Source organism: Antechinus flavipes, chromosome 6 (genome assembly GCF_016432865.1).
Source record: "Antechinus flavipes isolate AdamAnt ecotype Samford, QLD, Australia chromosome 6, AdamAnt_v2, whole genome shotgun sequence".
NCBI classification, from domain to species: Eukaryota; Metazoa; Chordata; class Mammalia; order Dasyuromorphia; family Dasyuridae; genus Antechinus; species Antechinus flavipes.
Window position 1 is genome coordinate 246632573 of NC_067403.1, and position 14187 is coordinate 246646759.

A 14187-nucleotide genomic window follows, 5' to 3' on the forward strand; every position below is an offset into this window, starting at 1 on the left:
ATATCCAATCAGTTGCCAAATCCTATTGTTTTTCCTCTTAATGTTAGTCTTGACCCCCATGTTAAATTAAGCATTTGAAAAATATATGAAAGAATTAGGATCCACGAGTTGAATTGGCAGAGAAGCAAAATGACTTTATGTGAAAATATATAAATAATTAAACTTATATAGAAACAAAATAGCCTATATCAGAATGTATCAAGGTCCTCCCTTATTAGAGTCTTTCAAATAAAAATGCCAGAGAACCATTTTGTAAAAGAAATGTTTTCAAATATGGTCTAGACTAGATGGCCTCTATGGTCCCTCCTTATTCTGTTATTCTGTGAAAGCACTGGCGTCTGAAAATGCTGAGAAAGGTTTCATCGGGAAGACAGGCAATCAAATATTTATTAAATCCTTGTTATCACAGCAAACACTGTGCTAAGCACTGACAACATTCTCTTAAGGAGCTCGCCATGTAATGGGAAGGCAACATGCAAACAAATACGTACAAACAAGCTACATCCAGGACAAAAAAAAAAAAAAATCAATAGAAGGAAGGCATTAGTATTATCATCACATGGAAAGTCAGAACTTGAGCTGAGACCTGAAAGTGGGGCTACTTCAGTATAGTGAGGAGAATAGGATGCTGTGTGGTGTAGACATGAAAAAAGTACAGGTGACTGATTAAAGACACTTTGGTCATATAAGGGCAGGAACAAAAAGCTGAAAAACTAAACTTATTCCACCAAGAGTTGCAGATTTTTCAGGAAAAGTGGGAGAGCCAGATATTAGGAACAGAACTGGTATATAATTTATCACTCTAGCTTATAAATGACCTAAAGGTGGAAAGGGGAGAACAGGATGAATTGAGTAGTTAATGACAACACCTAGTGCTAGGCCCCTGGATTTTTACATTGATATAAGCAGGAGCTATGTGGATCATGATCCATACCAAATACAATTTATACTAGAAATGGGAAAGAGAGGAGAGAGAGACAGAGAGCAATCAGTAAGTCCATAGTCAAAGGCTATGTGAAATAACTATCCAATTTGACATCTCAGGCTGAGCTGACATGTATTTTTTTGTTTCACTTCTTGTAGGTCATTGAAGAAGTCTGGGGATCTCTGGGTGAATGCTTACTACTACACTTGAGAAGATACACAGTTATTGGGCACGGGTTGGGGAATGGGGAAGGTATTTTCATTGCTTTATTGTCCTTGAATGTTGAAGCACTTTGACTATGCCAACTTAATGTTTATACATTATACAGAAGCCCCAGACCTTGCCTTGCAGGGCTATCATTCAAAATTACAAACAGAAGAAAGAAAAGACTGCTTTGTTTCAGAGAAGGAAGGAAACATGGGGTTCTGTTTTCTGTACATCAAAACTTAGTCTTTTCAACAGGTCTAGTCTGCGCCATCTGCTTAGGAAGGAAGTGCAAGAGTGAGCAAAGCATTTCATAAAAGTAATTCACTGAGAAAGAATTGACCCTATAGAAATTCCTATTTCTCTAGAACTTAAGATTTGCAGAGTATATTCTTTCCTCCTAAACAACCTTGAGAAGAAATTTGTACGAGTGTTGTCATATACATTTTACAAATGAAGAAACTGAGGTCCAAAGAGGTTAATCACATAGGTAGCAGCATTCAATCCACTGTACTATGATAGTAGATAGGGTTTAAAGGAGGGAGGAACAAATCATTTTTCCTCCCAAACAGATCTGCCATAAATAATGTCTTCTTCTTTAGGGAAAATTAGATATTTACATATAGTTGGCAAAACACTTAGGCACTTTGTAATGAGGGAATTTCACAGTTGAGCAACCTGAAGTTCCTAGAAAAGAAGTCAGGTGGTTATGCTTACAGAAATGTAGGAAGCAAGATACAAATCTATGTCCCACTTGATGTCATGTCCACCTGGAGCTCTATTATGACACCATCTCTTGGACCCATAAACCTCCTTAGAAAATCCCTTTGTTCATCAGCCCCAAGGCCTGCACTTCTGGCTTAGGTTCCCTGAACTACAAAGCCAGTGTTGTTGCTTCATCAAACAACCCATAAAATTGTAGAGAACTGGAATCAGTACAGAGATCTGACCCAGCTAAGGCATAGAGCCAATGGAGGGTCATATGACAAAGAATCCATACTGCCTCATCACCTTGGCCTTTTAAAATCCTTCAATGAGAATCCCCTTCTAATTCTTCCTAATCTTTCTCTCCTCAAATTGACTTTTATTTATTACTCTGTCCAAAGGCTATATCTCCCCAAGAAAAGAAAAGCTGCTTGAAGGCAGGCACCAATTTGTCTTTGTACCCCCAGTGCCTAGCACAGTCCCTAACAAATATTTTGATGGTGAAAATGTCATAGGGGCAGCTAGGTGGTGCAAGGATAGAGCACCAACCCTGAAGTCAGGAGGACCCGAATTCAAATCTGGCCACTTAACACTTCCTAGCTGTGTGACCCTGGGCAAGTCACTTAACCCCAATTGCCTCAGAGAAAATAAAAAGAAAATATTTTTCATATAAGTTTTATCCTTCAATATTCAACTTGGGTCTTACCTCACTTAAGAACCTTTTCCTGACTCCTTGGGTAATCAGTATTATCTTTCCTCAAAGAATCTTATGTCTCTGTTTATATTCTATGTTCTCCATTAGAATGTAAGCTCCTCGAGGGCAGGAATTATTTCATTTCTATATTCCCAGCACAGTGCTTTGGAAAATAGGAAAAGGTTATTACAAGGTTTTTTTTGGTAAATTTTCTGGTAAATTCTTATCAACCCCTTAGAGATAAGATTGAAGGACTTCTTAGTCCTCACATAAGGCAGAGAAACACTTCTCAGATCAATTTAAGTGATGTTAATGTGGGATATAACTAGGATTAGTCTATTTCTGTGATCCAAGATGAAAATGGAAAAGCTATCCAACAACTTTCAGCTCCAGAACTCACACTCCTAAAAACAGCTTCTCCAGCAACAATCCGATACAAGAAATTGTATCAATATCGCTCACGCTACAAGCAACAGTTATACATACTTTCTCCAATAAAATTTGAATTACTGGATATTGGATTCTGTTTCATTGTTTCTATTTAAAGGCCCTAAGAGTGCTCGGAGTATAGCAATATCTTTAAAATTATCTGTTGAATTCACCTGAAATGAATAACTTATAAATGAAATATCCATATGAGTCAGTAGAGGGAGTTTTTACACAAAGGAATTCCCTCTGCTAATAAAATCACAGGTCTAGATTTAAAACATAAACAAAAACCAAATCTGCCATGTTGTATCTTAAACCCCTACTCAATGTCATCATTGGCATCTCAGACTATTAACAGTGCCATGCTAATATTCCCCCTTTACCTCCATCTGACAATAGTGAAACTTTTCTGAAGAGGGCTTTAAAAATAGCATGGCAAAACAAAAGAAATTTGCACTTGTCCATGGCATGTGAAGTGCTTTTCTCATGCCCATCCTATGAGGAAGCTAGCACAAGTATCATTGTACCCATATTTCAGGGAAGGAGTGACTAACTCAAGATCACACAACTACGAGCCAGATCCATGATATATGAGGGGAGAAAAAAAAACAAAACAAATTTCCAGAGGACAAAATTAAACACCTCCACACAACCCCTACTCCTTTCCTCTGCCCTCTCATTTTGTAGAGGATTATGGAGCTTATTCTTTGCCCCTGGCCTATCACACTTTGGATTCTTCTTACTTATCTCCTTGGAGTAAACCTGTTATTAAACTGTTAGGAGCTCTTCCAGGGTAGTCTTTCCCAAATTACCAGCATCTGGCCTGGTTGTCAAGAGGGCTTTGCCTTGGGATAAAGGAAAAAAGCAAAGGAAAAAGGAAACAATTCTTTCGTTTCCTTTCCAATGGCTTTTCCTTTGAAATCCCTCTGAATTATCTACTTGTTACCGTCTGGATTCAGCATTCCACTTATTTCTGCAGACTTTTGCAAAAGCTAATCCTCATGCTGGAAATGAAATCTTATCTGGACAGAGCTAGTTGCTTAGGCTTTAGTGAAACATACAGTTCTGTATCCAAAATCTAAGTCCAACTGAGGACCTTGAATGGCAGTGAACTCTGTCACGTGAGCTTTGTTCACTTCTGAGGTATGTCCACTAATTAACCAGATATGCTATAATTATGCTTTGTAGTTAAGGAAATTGATACATGATACTTCCTTTCAGTCCCTTGAAATTCTGGACCTTACTGTCATAATAGTCCTATCGTTACACTAATGAGAAACTGATGTTCAGAGAGGAAATTACTTGTCAAAAATCATATAAGTAGTAAATAGCAGACATAGGCTCTAAACCCCTTTTTTGTTCTTTGAAAACAAGTGTTCTCTTCACTAAATTGTGTTCCCTTGGAGCATTGATAGATACTTCCCTTAGAATCTGTCAGTCGTGCTATGGCCAGTGCTATAAGGTTTAATGATAGTGGGGTGCCATACAAAGAAAGATAGTCTTGGAGCTAGGAACTCTGGGCTCAAATCCCACTTCTGATAGTTTCTTCCTGTATGGTCAAAGAGAAAACCCAATATTTCTGGGCCTCAGTTTCCCCTTATGTAAAATGGTGGGGATAATTTTACCAATCTTCACAATCTTAATGTAATAAGCAACAATAACCCTCGAGACATTATAGAATTGTTATTTGTTATTTTAATTATTGGGGCAACTTGGTAGCACAGTGGATAGAATGGTGAGCCTGGGTTAAGAAGACCCTTCATCCCAAGTTCAAATTCATCCTCAGATACTTACTAGTTGTATGACTGACTCAAGTCATTTAACCCTGTTTGCCTCAGTTCCCAATCTGTAAAATGAGCTGAAAAAGAAAATGGTGAGCCCCTCCAATGTCTTTGCCAAGAAAACCTCAAACGGTGTCCTCAAGAATTAGTCATGACTGAAAAGACTCAATAACATTTTAAGTATTGCGATAAATACCAGACTGGCAATTCCATTGGTATAGCAAATTCCCAGGGAAGGTAATCAGCACCTTTTGGTCAACTTAAAGTTACAGAGAATTATCTGGAGCAGAGCTTCTTAAAATTTTTTTTCACTGTTGACCCATTTTCACCCAAGAAATTTTTATGTGACTCTGGGTATAGGTATCTAAAATGGTTATACAAATCAAACATTTTTTTCTAATAAAGTCATAATTTCACTAACCCACATTTAGTTACAAGACTACATAAAGGATCATGACCCACATTTTGAGAAGCTTGAATCTAGAATAATGAAAGGCCATATGACTAGCACAAATCATACAGAAAATATGCCAATGCCAATGGGAGCTATGATGCATGTCTTTCTGGCTCACCATAGTATGGCTCCCTTTGTCACCCTGCCTCCACTATAAAACACTTCCTCTCATTATAATTATTAATCACACTAAATCCCTAAAAGAAGCCTTGAAAGGCAAATGAAACTCCTATAATAGTGGGAGATCTCAACCTTGCTCTCTCAAAATTAGATAACTCAAACCACAAAATAAATAAGAAAAAAATTAAAGAGGCAAATAGAATACTAGAAAAACTAGATATGATTTTGGAGAAAATTGAATGGAGACAGAAAGGAGTACACTTTCTTCTCGGCAGTTCATGGAACCTATACAAAAATTGATCATCTATTAGGACATAAAGACCTCAAAATCAAATGCAGAAAGGCAGAAATAGTAAATGCATTTTTTTCAGATCATGATGCAATAAAAATTACATTCAATAAAGGGCCACTGGAAAATAGACCAAAAAGAAATTGGAAACTAAATAATCTTATCCTAAAGAATGAATGGGTGAAACAACAAATCATAGACACAATCAATAATTTCATCCAAGTGAATGACAATAATGAGACAACATGCCAAAATTTGTGGGATGCAGCCAAAGAAGCAATAAGGAGAAATTTTATATCTTTAGATGCTTACTTGCATAAAATAGAGAAAGAGAAGATCAACAAATTGGGCTTGCAACTAAAAAAGCTAGAAAAAGAACAAATTTTAAAAACCCAAATACCAAACTTGAAATTCTAAAAATAAAAGGAGAGATCAATAAAATTGAAAATAAAAAAAAAAAACTATTGAATTAATACATAAAACTAAGAGTTGATTTTATGGAAAAAAAATAGATAAACTTTTAGTCAATTTGATTAGAAAAAGGAAGCAGAAAAATCAAATTGTTAGTCTCAAAAATGAAAAGGAAGCACTATCCAGCAATGAAGAGGAAATCAGAGGAATTATTAGGAATTACTTTGCCCAAATTTATACCAATAAATTTAACAACCTAAGTGAAATGGAGAAATACCTACAAAAATATAGATTGCCCAGGTTAACAGAAGAGAAAATAAATTACTTAAATAGTCCCATTTTAGAAAAAGAAATAGAACAAGTTATTAATCAACTCACTAAGAAAAAAATCCTCAGGATCAGATGGATTTACATGTAAATTCTACCAAACATTTAAAGAACAATTAACTCCAATACTATATAAACTATTTGAAAAAATAGGGAATGAAGAACTCCTACCAAATTCCTTTTATGATACAGACATGAACTAAACTAGGTAGGATGAAAACAGAGAAAGAAAATCATAGACCAATCTCCCTAATGAATATTGATGCTAAAATCTTAAATGAGATATTAGTAAAGAGATAACAGAAAATCATCCCCATGATAGTATACCATGACCAAGAAGGATTTATACCAGGAGTGCAGGACTGGTTCAATATTAGGAAAACTATTAGTATAATTAACGATATCAATAACCAAATTAGTAAAAATCATATGATTATCTCAATAGAGGTAGAAAAGGCATTTGATAAAATCCAACACCCTTTCCAAATAAAAACAAATAGTTTAGGAATAAATGGACTTTTCTTTAAAATAGTCAGTAGCATCTATTTGAAACCATCAGCAAGCATCATATGTAATGGGACTAAACAGGAACCATTCCCAATAAATCAGGGGTGAAACAAAGTTGTACATTATCATTACTATTCAATATTGTACTAGAAATGCTAGCTTTGGCAATAAGATAAGAAAAGGAGATTAAAGGAATTAGAGTAGGTAATGAGGAAACCAAATTATCACCTTTTGCAGATGATATGATAGTATACTTAGAGAACCGTAGAGAATCAACTAAAAAGCTATTAGAAATAATCCACAAGTTTAGCAAAATCGCAGGATACAAAATAAATCCACATAAAACATCACTATTTTTACATATCACTAATAAAATCCAAACAGCAAAAGATACAAAGAGAAATTCCATTTAAAATAACTATCGATGATATAAAATATTTGGGAAAGTTAGGAACTATATGAGCAAAACTACCAAACACTTTCCATACAAATAAAGTCAGATCTAAGTAATAGGAAAAATATTAAATGCTTCTAGATAGGTCAAGCTAATATAATAAAGATGACAATGCTCCCTAAACTGATCTATTTATTTAGTGCTATGCCAATTAAACTCCCAAGAAACTATTTTACTGATCTAGAAAAAGTAACAACAAAATTCATCTGGAAGAACAAAAGGACAAGAATTTCAAAGGAATTAATAAAGAGAAAAGCAAATGAAGGTGGCCTAGCTGTACCAGATCTAAAACTGTATTATAAAGTAGCAGTCATCAAATCCATTTGGCTAAGAAATAGAAAAGTTGATCATTGGAACAGGTTAGATTCACAGAACAAAATAGTCAATGACTATAGCAATCTAGTATTTCACAAACCTAAAGATCCCAGCTTTGGAGATAAGAATTCACTATTTGACAAAAACTGCTGGGAAAATTAGAAGCTAGTCTGGCAGAAAGTAGGCATAGACCCACACCTAATACCCTATACCAAGATATGGTCAAAATGGTTCATGACCGAGACAAAGAATGATACTATAAACAAATTAGAATTATAGGATAGTTTACTTCTCTGATTTGTGGAGGAGGAAGGAATTTGTAACCAAACAAGAACTAGAGACCATAATTGATCATAAAATAGATAATTTTGATTATATTAAGTTAAAAAGTTTTTGTACAAACAAAACTAATGCAGACAAGATTACAAAGGAAGCAACAAACTGGGAAAACACTTTTATATCCAAAGGATCTGATAAAGGCCTCATTTCTAAAATATATAGAGAATTGACTCAAATTTATAATAGTTCAAGCCTTTCTCCAATTGATAAATGATCAAAGGATATGAATAGACAATTTTAGATTAAGAAATTGAAACTATTTGTAGCCACATGAAAAGGTGCTCCAAATAACTATGGATCAGGGAAATTCAAATTAAGACAACTTTGAGATACCACTACACACCTGTCAGATTGGCTAAGATGTCAAGAAAAGATAATGACAAATGTTGGAAAGGGTGTGGGAAAAACGGGACATTGCTATATTGTTGGTGAACTGTGAACAGAGCCAACCATTCTGGAGATCATTTTGGACTTACATTCAAAAAGTTATCAAAATGTGCATGCCCTTTGATCCAGCAGTGTTTTAACCGAGATTATATCCCAAAGAGATCTTAAAGGAGGGAAAGGGACCCACATGTGGAAAAATGTTTGTGGCAGTCCTTTTTTGTAGTGGCAAGAAACTGGAAACTGAGTGGGTACCCATCGATTGGAGAATGGCTGAATAAATTATGGTATGTGAATGTTATGCAATACTATTATTCTGTAAGAAAAAACCAGCAGGATGATTTCAGAGGAGCTTGGAGAGACTTACATGAACTGATGCTGAGTGAAGTGAGAGAACCAGGAGATTGTTATATGCAGCAACAAGAAGACTATACAATGATTTGTTCTGATGGACGTGGCTCTCTTCAACAATGAGAGGATTCAAACCAATTCCACTTGTTCAGTGATGCAGAGAGCCATCTACACCCAGAGAGAGAATCATGGGAACAGAGTATGGAACACAACATAGCATTCTCACTCTCTCTGTTGTTATTTGCTTGCATTTTGTTTTCTTTCGCAGTTTTTCTTTTCCTTCCTTCTTGATCTGATTTTTCTTGTGCAGCAAGAGAATTGTATAAATATATATACATATATTGGATTTAACATGTATTGGACTATTTAACATATTTAACATGTGTTGGACTACTTGCCAGTGAGGGGAGGGAGTGAGGAGAAGGTGGAGAAAATTTGAAACAAAAGGTTTTGCAAGGGACAATGTTGGGAAAATTACTCATGCATACGCTTTATAAATAAATAAATTTTTTTAAAAAAAAAAGAAATACATAAACATAGAGATTGTAGAAAAGTGATCAATCTGTATAAAGGTAGTTGGGATTTTACTCCATACTGAGTTGGTAAGATTGAGTTCAAATTTGCCTTTAAATATCAGCTGTGTGGCTCTCAGTAACTTGTTTAATTTCTTTTTGCCTCACTTTCCTCTTCTGTAAAATGTGAGGGTCAAATGAGATAACATTTGTTAAATTACAGGTCTAGTTTCTAAAGAGGGAAAAAACTGTCATTCACTCTCTCTATAAGTTTTGTCATACATTTGTATAAATACCCTTTCCCTAAATTTTTCCTAATCTCATCCTTACTACTTTGGCCCTTTGTGTAAGTTATATCCCTTCTCTGTCCCTTAGTTTCTTTATCTGTAAAAGGTTGGCAATCAATTAATTGGAATCTGAAGTTTTTTCTAGCTGCTGAATGATGATCCTATGAATCTATGATCTCTCTCCCTTTTCTAAATACTTTTACCTCCAGCATTTACTTACATGTCTGTGGTCATGTTCCATGTCATAATAGATTTAACATTCTCAAGTGCAGGAAGTTTTTCACATTTTTTCGGCCAGCCTATGACTTGTGACTCTTTATTTGTGGAGGGAAAAGAAGACCTCTGATTTAATTGATATAGGGGAATTATGGTGAGGGAAATCCCTCTATTCATGCAGGTAGCAGCAAGTTTGCAGCTTGTAGTTATAGAGAATGGAGAGCCCTGAGAAAATAGTAAGAATCGAAGGTAAGGCTCTGACTTAAGGACTCTGAGTTGGGCTCTCTGTATCCTCCATTACTTCTTCTCTGCTTTGTAGTAATAGGCACTGCATTAATAAATGTTTCTCTAATGAAATTGAGTAAGGGATAGATCTCCCCTTCTAATCAGTACTCTGGAAGGCTGCAGCCTCATCCCATGACACCATTGCTCAGACCATCCAAGTCTGACCTCCTCTCTGGATGGATTTTCAGAACCAAGTTTCCAACCACAAATCAATAGGCCTCACTGTTTTGTGCTGCAATCTGATCTTGTTGTTGTTGTTGTTTTTTAATAATAGTTTTTGTTTTCAAAATATATGCAAAGATATTTTTCAACATTCACCCTGGTAACACCTTGTGATAGAAATTTCTCTCTCCTTCCTCCCCTCTCCTAGACAGCAAATAATCCAAAATATATTAAACAGGTACAATTGTTTTATACACATTTCCACATTCACCACATTCATCATGCTGCACATGAAAAATCAGATTTAAAAGGGGAAAAAATGAGAAAAAATAAAAAGCAAGCAAACTGAAACCAAAAAAGGTTGTACTCCCCATTTAATCTCCACAGTTCTCTTTCTGGATGCTGATAGTTCTCTCCATCACAAGTCTTTTAGAATTGGACCAAATCACCTCATCTGTGAAAAAAACACAACTAATCTGATCTTGTTTTAGTACACAAAGGAATAACAACACCCAAGGGATCTCTTTCCATAGCTTATTGCCCAGACTTGGCTCCAATTTTTGACTGGTTCCAAAACTCAATCTAACTCCTAAGGAAAGAGAGCTCCCTCCATTGAGTGGAGATAATTCAACAAATATATTAGAGGACCTCTAGGTGTCCTGATAATAGGAGCTGATGTCTCAGCCTGAGCAGTAATAGTTCTACAATTTAAATGTGTCTTAATTTCAAAAGGTACTGCGTAAAGTGGTACAGACCTCACCGAGATGGATAAGCTCTAGAGCATTTGTTTAATACTCTGTCACCTTATATCAGTGAAGTAATGGTGATGAAGCTGTAACATCTGAGATCAGTCATGAAATGTGATTCATGTGCCCTCCTGGTACTCTTAACAAGCGTCCTTTTGGATCCCCAGACCATTGTACTCCAGAAATAGCTAGAGAGCTTACTTCTGAAAAGAGACAATATTAAGCTTGATTGTCTGACCATCCATTAAGGACCAGGCTCACATAAACCCAAAAGGTTCTCACAGAAAAGTCCATCCAGAGAGAACTGGACAGGACTTAGAGATCCTTCAGTCCTATTATCTGATTTCTCAGCTAGTGGTAGTCAATAAAGCTCTGTACTTGGAATTGGCAAGACTGAGTTCAAATTTGGCTTTAGATATCAGCTGTGTGGCTCTTAGTAACTTGTTTAACTTCTTTTTGCCTCACTTTCCTCATCTGTAAAATGTGAGGGTCAAATGAGATAACATGTGTAAAGTGCTATAGCTGTGCGTATGTATAATGTATGTAGCTGTTGTAGTTATTCTCTTAGTTTTTTGTAAACATTCATTTCACTAGATAATCATTTTCTACTAAGAGGGCATGGAAGGAATTCAGATTGATAACAAAATTAGTGTTATGTTTATCATTGTTGTTGTTGGATTATTATCATTGTAGTTCAGTATTTGTCAACATAAAACTTATCAGATCAAACCACAGGAGTAAAGATCAATGCCCATAAAATAATGGTTTATCCAAATCAACATAATATTGGAGGGAAATAGACCATGTTATGTATACTAGCCTTGTAAAACAAAAGTGAAAATGTGAACCACCAGAAAATAAGAATAGAAACTCACTGCTCATTCATTCCTAGTTATGACTCATGACAAGCTCATCATCATTTTCTTGACACTTTTCTGTGTACATCTCTTCTACAGGTGATATATCTGCTACAATCCTGACCCAGGGAAACAGCAGCACAGTCACTGAATTCATCCTGCTGGGCTTTACAATCTGACAAAACCTACGATATGGGGTGTTCCTTGTGTTTCTTTTTGTCTATGTCACCTCTGAGGTGGGCAACATTGGTATGATTCTGATCATCAAAACTGACTCCCACCTTCATATTCCCATGTACTTCTTTCTCCAACACCTGGCTTTTGTTGACTTCTGTTATAACTCTGCCATCACTTCCAAGATATTACAAAATTTCCTGGTTTCTCACAAGTCTATCTCATTCTCAGGACATGTGATCCAATTGTTGCTCTATGTGACATTTGCTACAGCTGATAGTTACCTTCTTGCCTCCATGTCCATAGACCATTATGTGGCTATTTGTAACCCCCTACATTACCCAGTGGTCATGTCTCAGAAGATTTGCATTCTTATTATTGCTGGATATTATTTTATAGGATCCCTGCATGGCTCTATCCTACAGGTTTTACCTTTTCTCTATTCTTCTGTAATTCCAGCATCATCAATCATTTTTTCTGTGATGCGCCCCCGATCCTGACCCTTTTCTGTTCAAATATTGATATCAATGTCATGTTACTAATTGTGATTGTGGGCTTCAGCCTAGTAAGAATTGTGATGGTTGTGTTCTTTTCCTGTGTTTACCTCCTTACTGCCATCTTGAGGATGCACTCTGCTGCAGGGGAACACAAGGCCTTCTCCACTTGTGCCTCCCACCTGAAGGCTGTTACCATTTTCTATGCTACTCTTTCTTGTATGTATTTACAGCCTTCTTCTAGTGAGTCCTAGGAAAATGATAAAACTGCCTCTGTCTTTTATGTCATCATCATCCCCATGCTGAATCAAGGAAGTCAAAGAGGCCCTGAATGTGATGAGCAAGATTTGCATAATAAGCAAGCCCTGCCTGAACTTTAAACTATGTCCTTCTGAAAAGAATCAGAGAGAATGACCTTTGAACCAGTCTAACAAAGGTCATTCTCTCTGATTCTTCTCACAAGGACATTGCATTTCAGGTAAGTTAGACATGATCAGCCAATGGTACAATCTGGAAACTCTTGTAGGAGTGTTCGAATTTCCAACCAAAGTAATATTTTAAAAATTCTCTAATACAGATTGAAGAATAGCCCATCTTTGAAATGATAACATTTTATAATCATTGATATGCTCATAATCAATTATCAATAATCATCATCATCATCATGAGGAAACTAAGAATGATAGCTTATATTCCTCTTGCACTAAGGCATTTTCACAAATATAATCTTAGGTTTTCACTAACTAGACAGTATAGATATTATAATCTTCATTTTGTACATAAGGAAACAGTGACTCATCAAGCTATAAAAGAATGAGTGTTTAAAATTAAAAGAGACTAAGAAATTATCTAGTTCTGTATTCCCTTCTTGTAACAAATAAGGAAACTAAGGTCTTGAGAGGTTACGTGATTTGCCTAAGGTCACACAGGTAAAGTTCAAAGTCAAGATTTGAATCCTTAGACTCTGATTCCAGTACCAGTGCTCTTATCACACTATTATGGTAAAATTGACAAAAGCTTGTACTCGCTAACAGAACTTTTATGAAACAAAGTACTCTTTCATATCTCTATGGGGTTTCCGATATTGCCAATCAGGGATCTGTCATTTATTCCTACACTCCTGGTTATTTCAGCATCACTTTATGGGGGTGAATGGTCATGTCTGAGCAGACCTAATATTTTTGTTTACTCTATCTCTAAACTTCCCAGAGAGCAGAAACTAATCAGAGTAGAGCTCATTGATTTCTTCATAACCAGAGTCTACACCAGGGTCATGAAATGGTTTGAATACAATAAGTATAAAATCGATATTAATTGTCCTTTGAGTAGCCAGCCACTGTTCATAATAATGTTTTAGTATTTCAGAGGAAACCTGATGATGTCACGATCAACACTACCTGCCACCTTGAAGATCCTAAAGATCACAACCCTGGTATGCCTTGGGAAATGGCCTTCATAAGGTTAATACAAAGGCCAAATACCTGTGGTTGTTTCTCTCTGGAGTTAACCCAGATATTCCTCAAGCAGGGAAGAGTTCATAAGCAGATCAACACTCGCAGCTTGGTAGACTCTTCCCGAGTTGAGCTCCAGTGGAATAAATAAATAAAATAGGTTTCTGCTACTTAAACAAATGTAGGAAGCAAGATACAAATCTATTTCCCTCTTGATAGAGTGTCATAATAAAGAGAGCACCAGATGTGAGATGTAAGATATCTTATGCCCATAAGCCAGTGGAGCTCCAGTGGAATGAATAAATAAATAAAAT

General features: G+C 35.9%; 1 protein-coding gene and 1 pseudogene across 1 annotated transcript in view; both read left to right on the top strand.

Moving 5' to 3' along the window:
• Window positions 1–3042, top strand: part of LOC127540150 (fatty acid desaturase 2-like protein FADS2B) — a 47696-nt gene extending 44654 nt beyond the window's left edge. The window contains exon 12 of the mRNA XM_051964729.1: window positions 1084–3042. Coding sequence (XP_051820689.1) covers window positions 1084–1135 — 52 coding nt within the window. The 3' untranslated portion in view covers window positions 1136–3042. The remainder of the gene's footprint in view (window positions 1–1083) is intronic.
• Window positions 3043–9919: 6877 nt separating this feature from the next.
• On the top strand, window positions 9920–12802 carry LOC127541597 (putative olfactory receptor 5AK3; annotated as a pseudogene).
• The last annotated feature ends 1385 nt before the right edge of the window (window positions 12803–14187 follow it).